Raw genomic sequence first — 22,655 nt, 5'->3', positions numbered from 1 at the left:
GATGCCGTGAGTTGGTTGGCATGAGATCAACCACCACTATCATCCATCTGAATATCCCCCCCAACACGGACCAGCCATCTTCGCCTAGGTGGGCAACGAAGCCAGTCTAGCTGGCTACGGTCTCCGGCGATTGTAGTGCTGAGAAGAAAGAGGTGGATTGCATCGCAGTGGGGAGAAACACAATGGAGTACAAGGTGTGGCTAGCTGACATCTGGGAGTGCTGCATCATTGGCCTGGACCTGCTGTTCTGCAGGGGGGACCATGTAAATGTGCCAGGGGCAATACTCTACCTCCGCGCTGAAGCTGTGGCTCTCTGGCAAGGCAGCTTCAGGAAGCAGACCAGGCAGGTGCAGCAACAACCACCAGCAGTTTCACAGTGGCCCGCGGCAGTGCAGCACACCCGTGGCAGCCCAGTGCAACACAGCGGACCCAGGGCAAGTGATGGTGACAGCTGGTGGCGAGGTAGACCTCCCCACCATTGACCACCAGTGGCTGCGCTGAGAGCAGGTGAGTGATCCCATGCGGGCCCGGCTGAGCGTGGGTGGCAGCCAGAGTGGGCAAAGTTCTCTGCCCTAGATCGGGAGACCAAAGCCCTATACTCTTAGTGGGGACCAGGTTGCTATTCTGCCAGAGGCAGTTGTCCGATGGCGATGGACATCTCCTGCAGCTGATGGTTCGCCAGGTGCTCCGCGTACGGTGCTGTGGTCGGTGCATGGGCTGGTGGGGCCGGCCATTTTGGGGTTGCAAAGACGCTGGGCAAGCTGTGTGAACACTTCCACTGGCATGGCTACAGGAAGGATGCAGGGCTGCTTGTGCACTGCTGTGACGCTTGCACGTCCCAGAAGGGTCTAGGTCACCAGTGCAGCAGTACATGATGGGGGCCCCAGTATGGGTCCAGTGCCCCTTCCGGAAGAAGGGAATATCCCCCAAGCTGGGAAGCCGCTGGAAGGGGCCAGGAGAAATGTTTGACCGCATCTTCAATGTTGTACGTTTCTTGCCTCACCAACAGAGCCTGGGAGGGTGGGGGGGGGGAGTGGTTTGCAGAAAACCCCCAGCGTCTCAGGCAGCAGCGTCAACCACCACTAGGACTTTTGGACTTCGTTATGGACTCTGGGGCTGCTGAGGACGGCTGACCCCTCAGGTGGGGGCAGTGTGGTTGACAGCCGGCTCCCCGCAATTCTAATGACCAGTCCTGTTTATCATTCTCGTGCTAAAATGCTTTTGTGGGATTATGGTAGAAAGCTCAAGTTCATCTATTGTTGCATTTTAGCTTGGGTTATACAGTTATTCGCATGTGTTTTTGTGGGTCACGCTGACTGTAACCGAGGTGTGTGATCATCACCTCCCTAGTCTATATGTGACTGAGTGGGTCCACTCAACCTGGGCCATAGCACCCAGTCTGTTTTTGTGTTTATCACAATAAAAACAGTTATTGAGTTTAACAGGCATACTCATGTGCCATCATGGACCGAATACTCACCACAGTATTATCTAGACTATAGGCCATAAGACATGGGAGCAGAATTAGGCCATCTGGCCCATCGAGTCTGCTCCAGCATTCAATCATGGCTGATCCTTTTTTTTCTATCTCCTCCTCAACCCCAGTTCCCGGACACCTCCCCGTAACCTTTGATGCCATGTCCAATCAAGAACCTATGAATCTCTGCCTTAAATACACCCAACAACCTGGCCTCCACAGCTGTATGTTGTAACAAATTCCACAAATTTACCACCCTTTAGCTAAAGAAATTTCTCTGCATCTCTGTTTTGAAAGGGCACCCCTCTATCCTGAGCCTGTGCCCTCTTGTCCTAGACTCCCCCACCACAGGAAGCATCCTTTCCATGTCTACTCTGTCTAGGCCTTTCAACATTCGAATGGTTTCAATGAGATCCACCCCCCCCCATCCTTCTGAATTCCACTTTGTACAGACCCAGAGCCATCAAACATTCCTCATATGATAACCCTTTTATTCAAGGAATCATCCTAGTGAACCTCCTCTGCATTCTCTCCAATGCCTGCACATCTTTTCTTAGATGAGGGGCCCAAAACTGTTCACGATACTCAAGGTGAGGCCTCACCAGTGCCTTATAAAGCCTCAGCATCACATCCCTGCTCTTGTGTTCTAGACCCCTTGAAATGAATGCCAACATGGCATCTGTCTTCCTCACCACTGACTGAAACTACAAGTTAACCTTCAGGGTGTTCTGCGCAAGGACTCCCAAGTCCCTCTATATCTCAGGTTCCTGGATTTTCTTCCTGTTTAGAAAATAGTCTGCACGTTTATTTCTACTACCAAAGTGCATGACCATGCATTTTCCAGCATTGTATTTCATTTGCCACTTTCTTGCCCATTCTCCTAATCTGTCTAAGTCCTTCTGCATCCTTCCTGCTTCCTCAACACTACCTGCCCCTCCACTAATCTTTGTATCATCTGCAAACTTGGCAACAAAGCTATCTATTCCATCATCTGAATCATTTATATACAGCATAAAAAGAAGTGGTCCCAACAAAGAACCCTGCAGAACACCGCTAGTCACTGGCAACCAACCAGAAAAGGATCCTTTTATTCCCACTCACTGCCTCCTAACAATCAGCCAATGCCGTAACCATCTTAGTATTTTTCCTGTAATACTGCGGGCTCTCAACTTGGTAAGCAGCCTCATGTGTGGCACCTTGTCAAAGGCCTTCTGAATGTTCAAATATACAACATCGATGGCATCCTCTTTATCTATCCTACTTGTAATCTCCTCAAAGTATTCCAACAGGTTTGTCAGGCAGGATTTTCCCTGAAGGAAACCATGCTGACTTTGTACTATCTTGTCCGGTGTCACCAAGTACTCCATCACCTCATCCTTAGCAATTGACTCCAACATCTTCCCAACCACTGAGGTCAGGCTGTCTGGTGTATAATTTCCTTTCTGCTGCCTTCCTCCTTTCTTAAAGAGTGAAGTAACATTTTCAATTTTTTTCCCCTCTGGCTCGGTTGACTTATGTACCTTTAAGTCTTTCAGCTTTTTGAGCATCTTCTCACTTGTAACAGTAACTACACACACACTTCTCTTCCTTCACCCACTACAACATCAGGCATACTGCTAGGGTCTTCCACAGTGAAGACTGACGCAAAATACTCATTTAATTCATCAGCCATCTCCTTGCCCCCGATTATTATTTCTCCTGCTTCATTTTCTAACGGTCCTATATCCACTGTCATTTCTCTTTTATTTTTTAACATACTTGAAAAATCTTTTACTATCCACTTTGATATTATCTGCTAGCTTGCTTTCATATTTCATCTTTTCCCTACAACTGGAAGTAGTAGATTGCTTCCAGGAATTAACGGAAGCCATTCCATTTTTACTAATTAAGAAGCATTGTCAAGAATTACTGCTATGCAATCAAATTAAAAATAAATACACTTCTTTTGAAAATGAGATAGCAAATCAAGGCCTGGAAAGATATAGGCTCATGTGAATAAATGGGTTTAAGAGTACAGATATTGAAAGCCAAGTAAAGTGTATTGTCATATGCACAAGTAAATGTATGAAGAAGTGCAATGAAGTGCAGCATCAGATGGACAAAAAGGTCAGCATTAGGAAAGGTGGGCCAAATAGTCTACATCTGTGCTCTATGATTCCATGAAACTTATTGAAACTGGCAGATTGGGTCAAGTACTGTAAGGTTGAAATAATGCACTTGGACGTCGAAGAATAAAACAAAAACTTCCAGTAAAGTGAAGGACAAAATGAGAAAGTTGTTATGATTAAAACTGAACCTACTCCATGCTGGTTGAATCATAAAGCCATAGAAAAGAACAGCACAGAAACAGGCCCCTTGGCCATTCTAGTCCATGCTGAACCATTTAATCTGAGATAAAGTGGTAGAATAACTGGCACATATACATGTTGGGTAAAAACCAGCTGTCCTGTCAAAACCTGGTTACAAGAGTGAATATGAAATTCAGTAGGGCTAATTAGTCTGCTGCTATGTACCAGTTAAGGAGCAACAAGGAAAGAGGTCAGAAAATTATGACACGGGGAGATCTGAAGCATAGGGAGCAATAGTAGACAAAATCGTTCCAGTACATGAAATGGCCTTCTGGGGAATTGAGTCCTATTGCTTTAAGTTTTATTTATCCTGTATGATAAATCAAAAATAAAATAAGTTCTGTCAATATTTTTGGTGACTGTTTGCCTTTATTGACAGTGTTTTGGTTAACAGAGCTCATATCTCTGAGTCAGAGGTTTGTAGGTTCTGGCCCCACTCCACAAACTTGAGCTCAAAGATTTGGCTTGAGAACCCAGAGAATATTGGAGTTTCTGTTATTTGGATGAGATGTTAAACTGAAGCACTTCCACTGTCCTGAGTGAATGGTCTTAAGTCTCAAGGTGTTGTTTTGAGGAAGAGCAGCGGATGTACCCTGTGTCCTGACCAATATCTATGACCAAAACTAGAACATCAGATTATAATCACATTTAGAGTTTGAAGGATGTTGCTGTGTGCAACTTGAATGCTGTGTTTCCTATAACAGCTACTGCACTAAAATATTGTTTCATTGGTTATGAAAAGCTTGAAAATATACCAAAAGTGATGAGAAAGATGCCATATCAATGCAGTGTTATTCTCTCTTTTATAGTTACTGGGAGTGAAGCCCCAAAAGTAATCTTATTCAAGACTATTTATTTTAAGACAATATTACCAGTAAGAACAAGAAACTATAATCTAATCCTGTAATTTTTTGGGATAAGACCATAAGACATAGGAGCAGAATTAAGCCATTCAGCCCATCAAGCCTGTTCCACCATTCAAAGGTTCAATTTAATGTCAGAGAAATGTATACAATATACATCCCGAAATGATTTTTCATGGCTGATTGATTATTCCTCTCAATCTGATTCTCCTGCCTTCACTCTGTAACATTTTGGTGCTGTTACTAATCAAGAACTTATCAAACTCTGCTTTAAATATACCCAATGATTTGGCCTCCACAGCCATCTGTGGCAATGTATCGTAAAGTTGCAAATCTGTGTAGAAAATTGGACTGGCCTAGATGTAGTGGGCCAAAGGGCCCGTTTTCACTCTTTGACTGAATTTAGCTTTTCCTCTCAACTTGCAGGGTGAATTCTATCATAATAGGATCACTGCCATCTATGGGTTCTTTTACTGTAAGCTTCCTAATCAAATCTGGTTCATTACACAACACCCAGTCCAGAATAGCTGATCCCCTCATGGGCTGATCTAAAAAGCCATCTCTTAGATACTCTACAAATTTCTTCTCATGGGATCCAAAATCAGCCACAACCTGATTTTCCCAATCTACCTGCACATCGGAATGCTCCGTGATAATCGTAACATTGCCCTTTTGACATGCCTTTTCTATCTCCTGTTGTGGTTTGTAGTCCGCATCCTGGCTACTGTTTGGATGCCTATATATAACTCCCATAAGCCCTTTATGCCCTTGTAGCTTTTTAACTCTACCCACAATAATTCTAAATCTTCCAATCCTATGTCACTTCTTTCTAAGGATCAGACTTCATTTTTTTTTTACCAACAGAGCCACACCACACCACCCTCCCCCTTTAGAATGTCATGGGCCCAATCCGAGACATCCCTGATCCTGCCCCTGGGAGGTAACGTACCATCTGCGTGTCTCTATTGCATCCACAGGATCTCATGTCTACTGTAACTCTGGGTGTTTTCTCTATAACACCCCCCTCCACCTTCCTTTCTGAGCTACAGTGCTGGACACCTGGCCACTGCAGCTTCCCCTGGTTGGTCTCTCCCCCCCAACCCCACCAAAAGCACTATACTTATTAGATTAGATTATGAGGACACACAGTCCTCTTTTATTGTCATTTAGTAATGCATGCATTAAGAAATGATACAATGATTCTCCAGAATGATATCACAAAAACACAAGACAAACTGACTGAAAAACTGACAAAAACTACATAATTATAACATATAGTTACAACAGTGCAAAGCTATACCATAATTTGATGAAGAACAGACCATGGGCACGGGAAAAAAAAGTCTCAAAGTCTCTCGAAAGTCCTATCATCTCACGCAGACAGTAAAAGGAAGGAAGAAAACTCTTCCTGCCATGAACGTCTAGTGCCGCAAACCTGCCGATGCAGCATCCTGGAAGCACCCAACCATAGCCGACTCTTGAGTCTGTCCGAAAACTTTGAGCCTCCGACCAGCCCTCCGACACCAAGCACCGAGCACCATCTCTGCTGAGCGCTTCAGCCCCGGCCCCGGCAACAGGCAATAGGCAAAGCCGAGGATTTGGGGCCTTCCCCTCCGGAGATTCTCAATCGCACAGTAGCAGCAGCAGCGAAGCAGGCATTTCAGGAATTTCTCCAGGTGTTCCTCTGTGCTTCTCATGGCTGTCTCCATCAAATTAAGATTGTGCACGGCATCCTAGTTAACACATACGATATAATTCGGAGCGGCCGCACGTGCTGCGTTGCACCGCCATCTTCTCCTCCCTCCCTCTTATTGAGGGGAACAGCTCTTATTATTGAGGGGAATTATTACCATTATTTATTACTATTATTACTTTATTATTATTACTTATTACTATAAATAAGATATTACTATCTTATTACTATTATTGAGGGGAACAGCCATAGGGGTCGTCTATAACGGCTGCTCATTACTTTTCCCTCTCCTGACAGTCACTCAGCTACCTGCCTTCTGCAGCTTAGGGGTGACTACGTCCCTGCAGGTGGGATATCAGCAAAGGCTGATGCATATTTGGAATGAGCTGCCAGAAACAGTGGATGAGGTGGGCACATAACGCGTTGTAAGGATTCAGTGCTAACGTAATGGCTTCTCTGTAATATTTCACTGCCGAGGTAACGGTTTCTCTGTAGCAGCAATGTTTGGGTTATGGCTGGAGATAACAGGACTGTGGTCATGCATGTTAGCCAATCAGGAAATTGTTGCTCTGTCTTGTGAACCTGGAAGGAGACTTTTCACAGGCTTTTGCTGTGGAGAGATGAGAAGAGAAGATGCGAATGGAGAGAATTGGTAGACCGCCGGACGGGGTGGACTTGGAGTGAGGGTCCGAAGGGCAGCAACGATCAGCGGAGGTCGATGGTGGACAGTCGACTTATCAGTGAGCTCCAACTGTGCATAACAGACTGTTTAATAAGATTAGGCACTTTTTTTCTTCTTTTTCGTTTCTTTACTAACCATATAGGCAAAGTAAGAATTATAAAGCTTAATCGTTTAATTGCATATTATGTACTGTTAGTTATTTCGGGGTACTGATTTGTAACAGGGGACACATCGCGCAGCATCCACCCAAACGAGATTTCTTAAGTTTGGCCGGGCCGGAGGTTATCACCCCCTATATTAGGCCACTAGCTGAAGCGAGAGCTACAGCAACATTTAAACACTACCTAGCTACGTACATGGTTGTAGAGGTTTAGAGGATGATGGGCCAAAAGCAGGCAGATGGGATTAGCTCACTGGGCAACACAGTCAGCCTAGATGGGTTGGCCCAGAGAGCCTATTTACTTGTTATTTGATGCTATGACAAGTAAATCCAGTAAGAAATTCAAGAGAACCTCTTTTACCTGGAGAATAGTTGGGATATGATTCACTAATCCATAGATTGGACAGAGACAATACATTGAGCAATAAGAAGAAAGGAGGAGGGATTGCAGTGTTTGTGAATGAAAGGTGGTGTAATTCCGGACATGCTACTATAAACGAACGTTTATGTAGCTGGACATTGAGCTTTTAGCTATTGGGATACAACCATATTATTTGCCTCAGGAATTCTCAATTGCTATTTTAGTTGTTTACATTCAGCCGTCAGCTAACGTGAATGTAGTGTGCGTTGCTATTCTTCTGACCATCGCTAGAATACAAACTCAATATCCCAATGCTTTTGTGCCTGTTATTAGAGCTTTTAATCATGTTTCTCTCAAGGCAACAGTGCTAACTTTTCATCAATATGTCAGCTGCCCTACATGGGACAATAGAACACTGGACCTTCTGTATGCAAATGTGAAAGATGCATACAGTGCCACTGCCCTTCCCCTATTTGGCAGATCTGATCACAACCCGGTCCTGCTAGCACCCAGGTACGTGCCTCTTGTCCAGCGGCAGCCTGTGTCAACAAGGATTGTAAGGAGGTGGACTCCGGATGTTCATGAGGCACTGCAGGAATGCTTTGAGAGGACAGACTGGGATGTGTTATGTGAGCCACACAGGAGGACATTAACAAAATGACTGTATCATAGACTATATCAAATTCTGAACACCATCTTACCAGCTTCCCCAACAAGCTCTACCTGAAAGAAGTTTTGAATATGAAGAAGAAAGCCTTCAGGCCTGGAGACAGACAAGTACTGAGGTGAGTACAGAGTGAACTGAGGGTAAAGCTGAGGGAGTGCAAAGAATTCTACAAGAGGAAGCCGAAGTACAAGCTCCAGCAGAATAGCATAAGGGGTGTGTGGTCAGGCATGAAGCTTCAAGGTTGGGGAAAGGAAGATCGAGGGCTGCCTGGAGACGGCCAACGAATTGAACTTGTTTTTCAACAGGTTCAGCATGAGACCTCCTGTTGTCCCCCTCCCCCACTTGCCCAACCTGACACCCTCCCTGTCCCCGACGCCTTCTCCCACCACCCCTCCCTCCCCTCTGGTGAGTGCTCGTGTTCCAAACCCCGCAACTCTGGAGTATCCTGCCTCCATGGGGATGACTGCAGGCCAGGTTAAGAGACAGCTGGAGAGACTACATCGAGGCAAGGCTACTGGACCAGACGGTATCCGCTCTAGGGTACTGAACGTTGGGTATTTTGTAGCACCTTTACACTCTGACTCTGAGTCAGCAAAAGATACCAGTGCTATGGAAGACCTCCTGCTTGGTTCCTGTACCCATGAAGGTGACTCCATCTGGACTTAATGACTACAGACCAATTGCCCTCAGTCTCATGTGATGAAGGTGCTGGAGAGGCTGGTCCAGACATACCTTAGACCGCAGGTGAGATCTTCATTGGACCCTCTACAGTTTGCCTCCCAACCTCATGTGGGAGTGGATGATGCCATCATCTACCTGTTGCAGAGAGCTCTTTCCCACCTGGATGATGCTGGTGACATTGTGAGAATCACATTTTTTTAATTTCTCTAGTGCCTTCAATACAATCCATCCACTTCTTCTGAGCAAGAAGCTGCAAAGAATGGGCGCAGACAAATCCACTATCTCCTGGATTACCGACTACCTGACAGATAGACCCCAAGTTCTCTGATGACTCTGTGGTGGTTGGATGTATCAGAGATGGGCAGGAGTCAGTGTACAGAGGACTGGTGGACAAGTTTGTGGAGTGGTGCAGGAGGAATCACCTGCTCTTGAATGTGGCCAAAACCAGGAAGATGGAGATTGATTTTAGGAGGAAGAGGACTGTAATGAAATCTCTATACATTCTGGGAGAAGACGTTACGGTGGTGGAGGAGTATAAATACTTGGGTGTTCAACTCAACAACAGACTTGACTGGAAAACCAACACCAAGGCTGTTTACAAGAAGAGGATGAGCAGACTCTATTTTCTAAGGAAGCTGAGACCCTTCAATGTGTGCAACAGGATGTTGAAGATCTTTTACCTGTCTGTTGTAGCGAGTGCTGTCTTCTTTGAGGCTTTATGTTGTGGGAGCGGCATCAGTGCTGGTGATGCAAAAAGACTGAATAAACTCATCAAAAAGGCTGGATCTGTCCTTGGCTATAACATGGACTCTTGAGTTAGTGGTGGAGAGGAGGTCGCTAAACTAACTGCTATCCATTGTGGACAATCAGGCACATCCTCTCCATGACCTACTGAATAAGCAGCAGAACACCCATTCAAACAGACTCATTCAGCTCTGCTGTCACAAGGATCGTTACAGAAAGTCTTTCCTACCAAATACAATAAGCATATACAACAGTTCATCCCTGTCCGACAGGCGAACACACATCTTAGTACAATAGTCTCTGTTTTATTATTTTGTACATTATTATTGCACATTGGTAAATTATTGTGTATATTATTATTCTGTACTTTATTATTTATTATTATTGCTAATTGTGTTTATTAATGTTGCTGTTGTAACAAAATAATTTCCCATTCAGGATCAATATACTTACTATTATTATTAAAACATGTGCATAATGTGGACATTTCAGCTCCTGATTGTCCATTCTAAAGTTGCTTAGTGTATACTAAGGCAGCAGAGTGACGCAGCCAGAAGAGCTGCTGCTTCAGAGCTCTAGTGTACTGGGTTCAGTTCTTACCTCTGGTGTTGTCGGTGAGAAGTTCGCAGAGGCTTCCCCAGGCAGTGCTGGTTTCCTCTGGGTATTCTTGTTTACTCCCACGTCTGGTAGGTCAGAGGATTAGTTCACCAGTGCAAATTGTTGCAGCTGTGCAGGCGATTGGTCAAAAGTTGGGTGAGTTACTGGGCATGAGTGGAGAACAAGAAATTGAATCATCAGGTGCTTACTTGAAGAGTCTATTTCAGTGCCAAGTATGAACCTCTGACTCCATGTGTAGAAGTAAGCCTCTTGTCCCTTGTGTAACTGAGGTGTATATCTGAGTCAGGCTCCAGTACTCAGCATTATCGCCATGCTATTAAAACATCTGATTTTTCTTCTACATTTAATACAAGCATTAATAGTGCATGGTGTTAAATGTCATTAAAACATTTAATTATTTCCTCTCCATTGGTCCACCACATAATACTAAAATAAATCATGCTGTTCAGAAAATTGGGAACATTAAAACATAACTGAACTTTATGTCAAGACACAGAATTTGAATCTGGTATTGACAAGTAATGAATTTGATAAATCAATCAACTGATTCCCAGCAGTATGCAAACTAGATGACATTTGGAAATATTTTATTTGTTCAAAATTGAGGTGTTAGAAATGCAACCATGTTCCAAGTGTTGTGAGTAATAATTGGAAGTTCAGGTTAGTGATTGCTGTGGTGAAGTACTGGAGTAATGATTGGGAGTGGTTGATGGTGGGTGAGGGAGACAGAGTATGTTGCTCCACCCAACATCCATCCATTGTAAATGTTTAAGTTAAGTCTATTTCTGGGAGCTCAATGGCTGTTTGACCTGTGATGCTATCAGTCCGATCTAACGTAATGAACATGAGTTGGAGAGTGAGTGTGTATATTCTGGGTTAAAAGGATAACAATGCTAAATTCACTGATGTTTTTTATTGCAGTTATCACTTTCAGTGTATCCACATTCTGTTTATAGAGAAGAATACTGGACAGTTGTATGGGGTGAGAGCAATTGTGGGGATATATATAGGAAGGGAGAGGGAGAGTGAAAGGGAGCGAATGAATTGAAACAGGGCCCCTGGCCACCAGGTCTATACTGCACCAATTTAGATTAGTGCAAGAAATCTTGGATTTCTTGGAAATGGGTCCATTTCTCTTGAAGACGGCAAATTATTTTAATTCAATTGCTTACCTAATTCACTCTTTAAAGTCCTGACTAACTGCCATCACCAGACTTTTCAGGCAGTAAACTCCATTTCGAGTTACGGTATGCAATGACCCAGATTTCGTTAGGGAGCTTAAGGTAAAGGAACCCTTAGGGGAAAAGTGATGGAATTCACCCTGCAGTTTGAGAGGGAAAAGCTAGGATAATTTTTTTCACTGAGAAAACAAAAGGTTCAGTCACAGAGTTCACTTAAAACAGATGATGATGGATCTCTAGATAAGAAAAGGAACTAAGAAAGGAAGATGGCCTGAAGTAGGTGATGGAGTATGATGTTATTGTATGGCAGTATACGGCACATTACCTATACCTGCTTCCAGTTCTTATGCCCTTGTGTTCTTGGTTGCTTCATTTAGTGCATATAAAATTGAGAGGCCCAAAGGAGGAAGCAGAAAGGATTTATTCATTCTGCCATTAAAGTCAGTAACCACAGGACACACTTTTCAGGATTAAGGATTAAGGATTAAGTTGTCATGCTTTCCTTAAAGGAAAATCTTGCCAGACAAATAGTATGGAACTCTTTGTGGAAATAACAAGCAGGATACACAAAGGTGAATCAGTGGATATTGTGTACTTGAATTTTCAGAAGGCTTTTGACACGGTGCCACACATGAAGCTGCTTTATAAAGTACTAGGTACTTAAGTCCAAGGTACTAGCATGGATAGAACATTGGCAGACTGGCAGGTGGCAAAGTGTGGGAATAAAGGGGTCTTTTCCGATTGGCTGCCAGTGACTAGTTGTATTCCACAGGGGTCTGTATTAGGACCACTTCTTTTCATATGTCAATGATCTGGATGATAGAATTGAAGGTTTTATGGTCATGTTTGTGGACAATAAAAAGATAGATGGAAGGGCAGGTAGTATTAAAGAAGCAGGGAGTCTGCAGAAGGGCTTGAACAGATTAGGGGAATGGGCAATGAAGTGGCAGGTGGAATACAGTGTAAGGAAATGTATGGTCATGCACTTCGGTAGAAGGAATAAAAAGGTAGACTGTTTTCAAAATGGGGAGAACATTAAGAAATCAGAGGTGCAAAGGGAATTGGGAGTCCTCATGCAGGATTCGCTAAAGATTAAATTGCAGGTTGAGTCAGTGGCCAATGTAATGTTAGCATTTATTTTGAGAGGATTAGAATGTAAAAGCAAGGATGTAGTGTTGAGACTTTATAAGGCATTAGTCAGACTGTAATTGGAGTATTGTGAGCAGTTTTGGACTTGCTGGCATTAGAGAGGGTACAGAGGAGTTTGCAACAATGATTCCAGGAATGAAAGAGCTAACATATGAGGAGTATTTGATGGCTCTGGGCCTGTATTCACTGGAGTTCAGTAGAATAAAGTGAGGGGGAGGATCTCATTGAAACCGATCAAATATTGGAGGGCCTAGAGTCGATGTGGAGAGGATGTTTCTGAATGGGGAGTCTAGGATCAGAGGATACAGCCTCAGAATAGAAGAAGTCCCTTTGGAACAGAGATGAGGAGGATTTTCTTTAGCCAGTGAGTAGTGAATCTGAGCGATTCATTCCAAATCATTGGGTATATTTAAAGCAGAAATTGATAGTTCTTGATTAGTAAGGGCTTCAGATGTTATGGGGAGAAGGTAAGAAAATAGAGTTGAGAGGAACAATAAATCAGCCATGGTGGAATGCTGGAGCAGAGTCGATGGGCTGAATGGCCTAATTCTGTCCTGTGTCTTACGGTCTATGGTTTTATATCATCACTGCCCTCTGCAGTGCATTGGATCAACATCCTAATCATGCTCTTGTCAGTGCAATATCTTTCAGGGAACAAAACCTAATTCCAAAACTTGTTGCTTGTATGTGACCACAGTCCTATAGCACCCTCAGGAAGGGAAACAGAGTTTGTGGTCCCCATAACCACAAACATTCAGTTCTGTTTGAACATCTGTACTCTATAAGGATAGCTTTTCACAAATTGGGAGTTTTTCAATGCAATCTGGTGGCAGATTGATGGTGTGGGCAAGCAGGAGATCCTTAATCTGAATCCTGGTTTTCTGCTATTGACCTTCATTATAAGTTCAAAGTTCTATGTTCAAAGTAAATTTATTATCGGAGTATTTATATGTTACTGTATACTACATAGAAAAACTACAGCACAATACAGGCCCTTCGACTCACAATGCTGTGCCCAACATGTGCTTACCTTGAGATTCTTGCCGGCGTTGACTGGAATAAAAAGAAATACAATAGAATTCAAGAAAAACTATACATAAAACAATCAAGATTGACAAACAGCCAGTGTGCAAAAGAAGACATACTGTGTAAAGACAAAAAATAATACTGAGAACACAAGTTGTAAAGAGTCCTTGAAAATGAGACTGTAGGGTATAAAATCAGTTCGGAGACTGAGGTTATCCATGTCGGTTCAGGAGCCTGATAGCTGTTCCTGGATTGGTGTTGTGGGACCTCTGAAACTTTGTCTATTCTTAATCTCATTGTAAAATATAATTTCTTTCAAAACTCACAGAGGGACCTGATAATGACAATGCACTTGCCTTGGGATCCCAGTGCAACAATTCACTTCCAACACCTTTACATTTTAGGTGCAGATATCGTACAGTGGTTGATGAAGAGCTTGAGCATTGAAGACCCAGGTAAGGAAGTTTAATTATGCAACTTGTAAAGATAAAGATCTGAATTCACAATTATTGGTTACCTTGCAAAACACTTTTACCAAGCAAATAAAATATGTGACTTGCCACTGCCTCAGGTATGATCGAAGAGTACAGGCTTGAGTGGTTTTATAAAGAGGAGCTGGGTCAGCCAAATGGATCATAGACAGATTTCTTTGAAAATGTCACTTAACAACAAAGGGGCTTTTAAAAAAACTTGCAGCAATAAGGTGTGAGAGATCCTATTTCAATAAAAAAAATAATAATGAGAAGTTTGATCGTGAAGCTCTCACTATTAATGCAATAGTTGCTTAAGATACTGGAGATATTTAAAGGGTTATCAAGTTTTGAGCAGCTGAAATATTTGAAAGATCAGTGAATTGAAAGCTATCTACCTGCAGAACAAGAACAGAAAATGAACACATCACCTGTGGAAAGAGAAATAGTGTTAATGTTTCAGGCTGAAGATCTGAGCAAGCCCTAACCTCTTTGATTTTGTTACTACAACAAATTGTTGGAATCACTGAGCATCAGGTAGCAGAAGCAGAAAGAGAAACAGAATTAAAATTTCAGTCAAAGTTCCTTCGTCAGAATTCCTTCTCTTCAGCCTTGCTCAATGGAACAGTGTCCTTTGTATGTTAAAACTGGTCAGAATTGAGAAGCCTCACGGTGCTAGAGACCTGGGCTCAATCCTAACCTCAGGTGCTGCTTATACTGAGCTTTCACATTCTTCTATATACCACATGGGCTTCCCTCAGGTGCTCCGGTCCCCCCCCCCACCCACCACAACCAAATATCATGCAGGTTGGCAGTCTAGCCGGCCATTGTAAGGTACCGCTAGGTGAATAGCAGAACCTTAGTGGAGAATGTGGAGAGGACAAAAGAAAATGGGATTAATATAGAATTGGTGTGCATAAATTGTTGGCATGGACTTTAGTGAGCTGAGAAGCCTGTTTTCGTGTTGTTTTTCTATCACTCAATGATGGCTGGAATGTTACACTAATGCTTTGGAAGTGCTGAGTGATACCAGAGGTTGAAGGGTTCAGTTGAATGCGAATCAGAAAATACATCCTTGGGCATAAAATGCTTTGAGAAAGTTGAAAGGTAAATGCAAGTCTTATTTATTGTATACACTGACTGTGAATGAACTTCTGTGAGTTCTGATATTTGAGGGATGTCCTAATCAAGATGTTTAAAATGATAAAGGTATTTGGTGCATTGGAAGTCTTTCCTTTCATGCAAGAGCTCAGAACAAAAGAGTAAATATTAAAATTAGAGCCAGCTCATTTAAGAGTGAAATGAGTAGGGTTTTTTTCCCTCTTTAAAAGAGTGATGTAAAATGGGATCTCTTATTTAAAATCTTGGATCAATTAAAGATATTGAAAGTAAGACAGATAGACTTTACATAGTAAGGGTATAGAGAGATGGGAAGCGAAGATGGGTTAATTGGAGCTGATTTGTAGATCAACCACAATCCAGCTAAATGATGTAACCCTCTTGAGGCTGAATGGTTGCTTCTTGTTCATATGTGTTCGCAGTTTCCATCATTTCAGAAATGCCATTAAAGAGATTAAAGTCAACATCCTGTTCCCATGCTCCATGTAAATACAAACAACAACTTACATAGCTGCAAATATGCTGGGTGTTTGAAAAGGTCCAGGATGCATGATACTGCAGAGTACTTACAACACAGGAGATGTTCTATGCCATTGCTATTGCTCTACGCAAGCCTCCTGCCTGCATTCCATTTAACATCACCAATGTACCCTTCTATACCTTTTTATCTTCATATACTGTACAGTCTCCCACATTAACCTTTCAACCAGTGAAACAGTTACTCTAAACAACCTATTAATTTGCTTAACAATGGCAGCTGATTGTGGCTTACAGGTAGATACTTTATTAATTCCGAAGGAAATTACAGTGTCACAGTGGCATTACAGATGTAACTATTAGGAGAGAAGTAGAAAGAATAAAAATAAGCTACCACAAACAGTCTAACAGAAGGGGTTCTATAGGTTGACTCATTATAGAGCCTAATGGCCGAGGATAAACAAGACCTCACATAGCGCTCTTTGGAGTGGCACAGTTGTCATAGTATCCATCCAAATGGGAAAAAAAATCTTTCTGCTTACCCATCAATCTCTCTGATAATTATCAATGGATCTATTAAGTCACCTTCAATCTTTAATTTCCCACAAATTGTTAAAAAAAATTTGATAAGCCTGTTTGCAGTTTACATTGATGGCTATACTATTTTCATTCTGTATTGAATTTGTAAATCTTGCCTTCAACACAATTCCTTCATTTTTGGGACTTGTTTTCAAATGAATTTGGAATGAAATATTGACGTACTTGGCAGCTAGCTGTATGAGATCTATGTAGAAGGATGTAGGGTCTCTGCATTCAGACACCCAATTACGGGGCCTGGATGAAATTACTTCACTGATTTTAACTGGGCACCAAATGAACAATGTCATGTAGTGACTGCACAGGTGTGTGATATGAGAACGCTGTGGAACATTAGAATGTGCCTATCTGAAACTGCCACTGCATCTTTCAGCTGAGGCAGACATAACTTAGCACCCTACCATGTTTTATCTGGTTGAGTTACGCTTGGTCGTGGGAACTAGTAGAGGGTGCTGAAATGAAAATCATTCCATTTTCTTCCACTGACATCCCTCAAGATAATGAGTTCAAAACTCATACATAATACAAATAGACAAAGGAGATGGGAGCTGAAGGGTTTCCATCCTTAAGCACTGTTTTTATTGGCAGGTCAACTGCTGGGAATGTTTTGGAACTGGTTGCTAACAGGGAGTCTGGAAACAGTACTTTACCAGGTTTTCAAAGCATCACTGAGAGACCGGACTTGAGAAATGTTATTATCATATACTTTGATATTTTAATGATGTTCGACAAGGTTTCAAATTTTTAAAAAATGGAAAATTGAGCAGATGTGGATGCCTTAGAAATGTATTTTTGCTGAATAAGAAAGTGATGACAAGGTCCTGCATGGGAGGTTAGTTAGGAAAATTCAGTCACTAGGTATACATGGAGAGGTGGTAAATTGGATTAGACATTGGCTCAATGGAAGAAGCCAGAGAGTGGTGGTAGAGAATTGCTTCTCTGAGTGGAGGCCTGTGACTAGTGGTGTGCCACAGGGATCAGTGCTGGGTCCATTGTTATTTGTCATCTACATCAATGATCTGGATGATAATGTGGTAAATTGGATCAGCAAGTTTGCTGACGATACAAAGATTGGAGGTGTAGTAGACAGTGAGGAAGGTTTACAGAGCCTGCAGAGGGACTTGGACCAGCTGGAAAAATGGGCTAAAAAATGGCAGATGGAGTTTAATACTGACAAGTGTGAGGTATTGCACGTTGGAAGGACAAACCAACGTAGAACATACAGGGTTAATGGTAAGGCACTGAGGAGTGCAGTGGAACAGAGGGATCTGGGAATACAGATACAAAATTCCCTAAAAGTGGCGTCATAGGTAGATAGGGTCGTAAAGAGAGTTTTTGGTACATTGGCCTTTATTAATCAAAGTATTGAGTATAAGAGCTGGAATGTTATGATGAGGTTGTATAAGGCATTGATGAGGCCGAATCTGGAGTATTGTGTTCAGTTTTGGTCACCAAATTACAGGAAGGATATAAATAAGGTTGAAAGAGTGCAGAGAAGGTTTACAAGGATGTTGCCGGGACTTGAGAAACTCAGTTACAGAGAAAGGTTGAATAGGTTGGGACTTTATTCCCTGGAGCATAGAAGAATGAGGGGAGATTTGATAGAGGTATATAAAATTATGATGGGTATAGATAGAGTGAATGCAAGCAGGCTTTTTCCACTGAGGCAAGGGAAGAAAAAAACCAGAGGACATGGGTTTAGGGTGAGGGGGGAAAAGTTTAAAGGGAACATTAGTGGGGGCTTCTTCACACAGAGAGTGGTGGGAGTATGGAATGAGCTGCCAGATGAGGTGGTAAATGCGGGTTCTTTTTTAACATTTAAGAATAAATTGGATAGATACATGGATGGAAGGTGTATGGAGGGATATGGTCCATGTGCAGGTCAGTGGGACTAGGCAGAAAATGGTTCGGCACAGCCAAGAAGAGCCAAAAGGCCTGTTTCTGTGCTGTAGTTTCCATGGTTTCTATGGTTGCAAAACAGTTTTTTAATCAGAACTGGGAGGCAACAGACAACCATTAACAAGTGGCAGTCTTTCATGAGTCAGGCTTGTAATACTTGCACCTTATAGTGCATTGTCATCTGCTTCGTCATGGTGATACGTGTGATGAATTGGCCATTTCACTGACTGATTTACAGTGAAGATTTTACTTAGACCTTGATACACACAGTAGCTCTAAAAGCCAAATTGGTTCCATCCTTTGGAAGTTGTCATCAGGGGAAGGTGATGGGGTGAAGGGAGTGGGGAAGATCTTTAATTTAGTGATTTGTTTGAAAAAAATTCCGTTTTTTATGTGTTCATTATATTATATCTCCCAGACATACATTTAGATGGACACAGAATGTTGTAGATACTGACAATATAACATGGCCAGCACCCATGATACACCAGACATCCTCAGAAGTGAAAGTAAATATGGGAGCTTAGGTATATATATATATATACACACACACATATATAGAGGTCGGGTATCTAAGACTCTTGCACAATACTATGTTTGTTAACATAGAATGGAGAGCAGGTTTGTAAATCTGGTGGGAGCAAAGGATGTTGTGAGGGTGAGGGTGGAGCGCAGCAGAAGTGGTCTGGGATGGGTGGCAGAGAAGGAGTGCCGTGAGCATGGGGTGGCACGGGTGCAGGCACAACCAGTCCTGAGACACTAGGTGAGGTCATTTGATTCCAAATAATTAGTTTATTAATCATTGCAAGATGCCTCTCTGGTGCTTCCCACTTCTTCCCCTCTCCTTTTCCATTTTCCCAACCATGATCCCTCTCTCCCTGCCCACTCAGTCTGCAATAGAGACCCATATCAGAATCAGGTTTATCATTACTCACATATGTCATGAATTTCTTTGTGTGACAGCAGTACAGTGCAATGCATAAAATTACTACAGTACTGTGCAAAAGTCTTAGGCACCCTAGTTTTTAAATATATGTGCTTAAGACTTTTGCACAGTACTGTATCCACACATTTCTGGACAAAATCAGGCAAAGAAATATGTTGTTTATGGGAAATTAAAAGTAAAAGTAAAAAAGTTAGGCAAAGGACATGCCTGGCCAGTCTCCTAGTCATATGCTGTGCCAGACATAATCCAGAGTGTCCAACAGGGAAGAGTGCAGTGGGAGTGACATCATTTTATGTACCCCTGACATGGAACTCGTATTGACAGACAAAGATGACCAATGGTCCAATGGTGGTGGATGCAAAGATGTTCATTATCTGATTCATATAAAAATTGTATAGTTTCAATCACATAAAACTGAAATAAACAGTGTCATGCAGTTTAATTTCTAGTCATATAGTTTAATTTCTAGTCATATATTTTCATGTAGAGTATCAATCTGAAAACCAGCAGAAACTATGGAATTGTATTGAAGATGGGCAATAGCCAAAATGTACCTTGTTGAATAAATATGTATTGCAGTGGGTTATGATGATTAAAAAGGCCATGGAGTGCAGAAGAAAGCTCAGGAGGAAGACTGCATTAATGGAATTAGTGTCAGTAGCAATGGGATTCAAGATATATTTCCTGTTTCCTTGTTCACAGGTGAAGCAATACATTTAGGGAGCCTCATTGCAGCTCAAGGATACCTCTTTCCCATCTCTGATCACGTTCTGACACTGAAAGATGATGGGACATTTTACAGGTTTCAGGTGAGCAATTGTGCCTCTTTCTTCGGAATCAGAGATCTTCCTGCCTCAGGTACTTCACGTGGGCCAACTCACTTTTCAGTACTTATTTACTGTGACACCAGATTGCAGCAACTACTTAATGTTCTTCCACCTTAACTTGGGGAAGAAATCACCAAGACAGCAGAGAAGTGGCTTATCCTATATCTGCTCTATCCTCTTCAATCTGTCCTTGTCCAGCTTGGAGGCAAGTCTCAGAGTTTCCTTTCCATTGGCTTCACAGTTATTGGGAGGAGCAGTTTTAGCTCCTATCCCTGGTGAGATTCAGTCAATCAAATTCAAAGCTAGGATCATATCTGAAACCTCGAAGAATGAATGGATTCTGAAACTTTTGAAAACTGATTGCCTATAGGTTCTCACACTAACTTTTGTGTGTGGGAACTTAAGATGTAGAATGAGTAAAAGACCTATCAGCTCCTCATGCCTGCTAAAGCATTCAGTAAGATCTGACCTTTCAGTGCAGCTTCACTTGCCAGCACCAACCCCATGTTGCTTAATTCATTTCGGTGTCTAAAAATCTTTTGGTCCTTTAGAGAAATTAACATCTAGAATAAAAAGAAAAGAAAATAGGAAAATTGGACAACACCCATAGAGAAAGAAAAAGAACAATTTATAAGAACTTGGTTCCTTTTCTCACTTTGACTGACAGCACTTCCTTTTCGGTGAAGTCCTCTTTCATAAAATGGCAATAGGGTGAGGGCTGTGGGAAAGGTATTAGGTTGGAGCTGGGGTTAGGATGTGGATCATGACAACATGGACCTTGGAAAGGACATTGGCTCAGCACTTATTTGGTCTGAGTGCACACTGGTGCTAACACCGGGACATGGTATTTTCCAGGATTTATGCACCTGAAGCTATTAAAGAAAAGAAAGGGCTGCGAACAGTAGACCATTGCAAACTCTGTATGCTAAAGGTGAAAAAAACATTTCCCTTCCCTCCAGATGATTGGATTACAGTTATTCTAAGCAGTGACTGGAATCATTGAACCAAGACATCAAAGTAAAAAAAAAATCACCATAAAATATGCATTTAACAGAAATTGTATTCATCAGCGCCTCAGATTTACACAATGAATATTGATCTGAGACGTTGCATTGCAGTAAATTCTCTTTGCTCTTTAGTAGTATGTGGAAAACATGAAGTGCAGTTCCTTAAGATTTGCACTGAAATTTCACACGTGGTGCTAGATTTCATGGAGTTATGGACTGACGCACAAGAGATTTTGAAAATGCTGGAAATCCAGAACAACATGCTCAAAATATTGAAGGAACTCAGCAGGTCAGACAGCAGCTATGGAAATGAATAAATAGTCAACATGTTAGATTCTGCTGTTTTTGATCCAAGGTTCTTTTGGAAATCAGGAAAGAGACATAAACCTTGTTGCTTCAAGACCGCTTTATTAAGTGCTACCAGAACAAAGGAAACTGGAAGTTGGCAGTAATAGAGCCCGAGGCTAGTAAGCAAGGGAGAGAAGAAGAAAATATGCTGGAACTGCATGGTCAGATCGTTTTATACCCCATAGATGAGAAATATTCCATTCAGATTCACAGTTAAGAGTCAACCAGTCAAATAGCTCCCATTCAAAAAATGCAGTACCAAGAGAAGCTTCCAGAATCATACAAAAGTCATCACTAGTGGACACACTGAACAGTTGCATATACATACTGTGGCTACTAGGAGACATACTAAACAATTATATGTATCTAAGTAGCTATACAAAATGCAAGTGGGTAATTAATTGTTAAAGAAAGTAACAACTAAGCAATCTAATCCAACAGATGTTGCAGGCCAAGACCCTTCATCAGGACTGGGAAGAAAGGGGGAAGATGCGGGAATAAGAAACTGAGGGAAGATAAAGGGATGCAAGCTAGAAGGTGTTAGTTGAAACCAGGTGGGTGGGGTGGGGGTGAAGTAAGAAGCTGGGACGTGATAGGTGGGAAAAGTAAGGGCTGGAGAAAAAGGAATCTGATAGGAGAGGACAGTGGATCATGGGAGAAAGGAGGGGCACCAGGGGAAGTGATAGGCAGGTGAGGAGAAGTGGCGAAGTGTCAGAGTGGGGAATAGAGGAGGGAAGGGGGGAGGGGTAAAATTACCAGAAATTGGAGAAAATGATGTTCATGCTGTTGCTGGTTGGCAGTTTAAACCTTTAGTTTCAGTTTGGACGATGGAAATTGACTTGGAACATTGTGTTCACTGTGAATAGTGAGGTTAGGTCAATGGTCATCTAAAACAACAATAAACTGAAGTTATTTTCAAGTATTCTTTAAACTTGATTCCATCAGCAAACATGTAACTAGGCTGTCTTGATCTCCTAGGTATTGTTGACTTCAGAGCAGTAACAAATAAATTTTCATTATAGGCTCCATATTTTTGGCCATCAAACTGCTGGGAGCCAGAAAACACAGATTATGGTAAGTGTATCCTTCATGCCTTTTATAATAAACACTGAGCCCTGTAGGGAGCATCAAGGCAAAGTAAAATGAAGTGAAGGTCAATAACCTTTCATCACTTCATCACATGGGTTGGTAGGAAGCGGTGTTGCCGGTTTCGTGCAAGTTGGGAGGAAAATGGGATTTGTTGGAGAATTACAAGGGAAAGTCTGTTTGGAGCAGCACCATGGGGTAGTTTATCATAAACACAGATTTTGCGGAT

At 42.2% G+C, this 22,655-nt stretch overlaps 1 protein-coding gene across 1 annotated transcript in view; it reads left to right on the top strand.

The window, feature by feature from the left end:
• LOC140208416 (regulator of G-protein signaling 6-like) overlaps nt 1–22,655 on the top strand; it is a 174,523-nt gene that overhangs the window by 84,686 nt on the left and 67,182 nt on the right. Inside the window, exons 2-4 of the mRNA XM_072277125.1 lie at nt 14,055–14,105; nt 19,861–19,967; nt 22,363–22,414. Of these exons, the coding sequence (XP_072133226.1) occupies nt 14,055–14,105; nt 19,861–19,967; nt 22,363–22,414 (210 nt within the window). The remainder of the gene's footprint in view (nt 1–14,054; nt 14,106–19,860; nt 19,968–22,362; nt 22,415–22,655) is intronic.

Source organism: Mobula birostris, chromosome 1, assembly GCF_030028105.1.
Source record: "Mobula birostris isolate sMobBir1 chromosome 1, sMobBir1.hap1, whole genome shotgun sequence".
Lineage (NCBI taxonomy): Eukaryota > Metazoa > Chordata > Chondrichthyes > Myliobatiformes > Myliobatidae > Mobula > Mobula birostris.
This window is presented reverse-complemented; position numbering and strand designations above follow the sequence as displayed.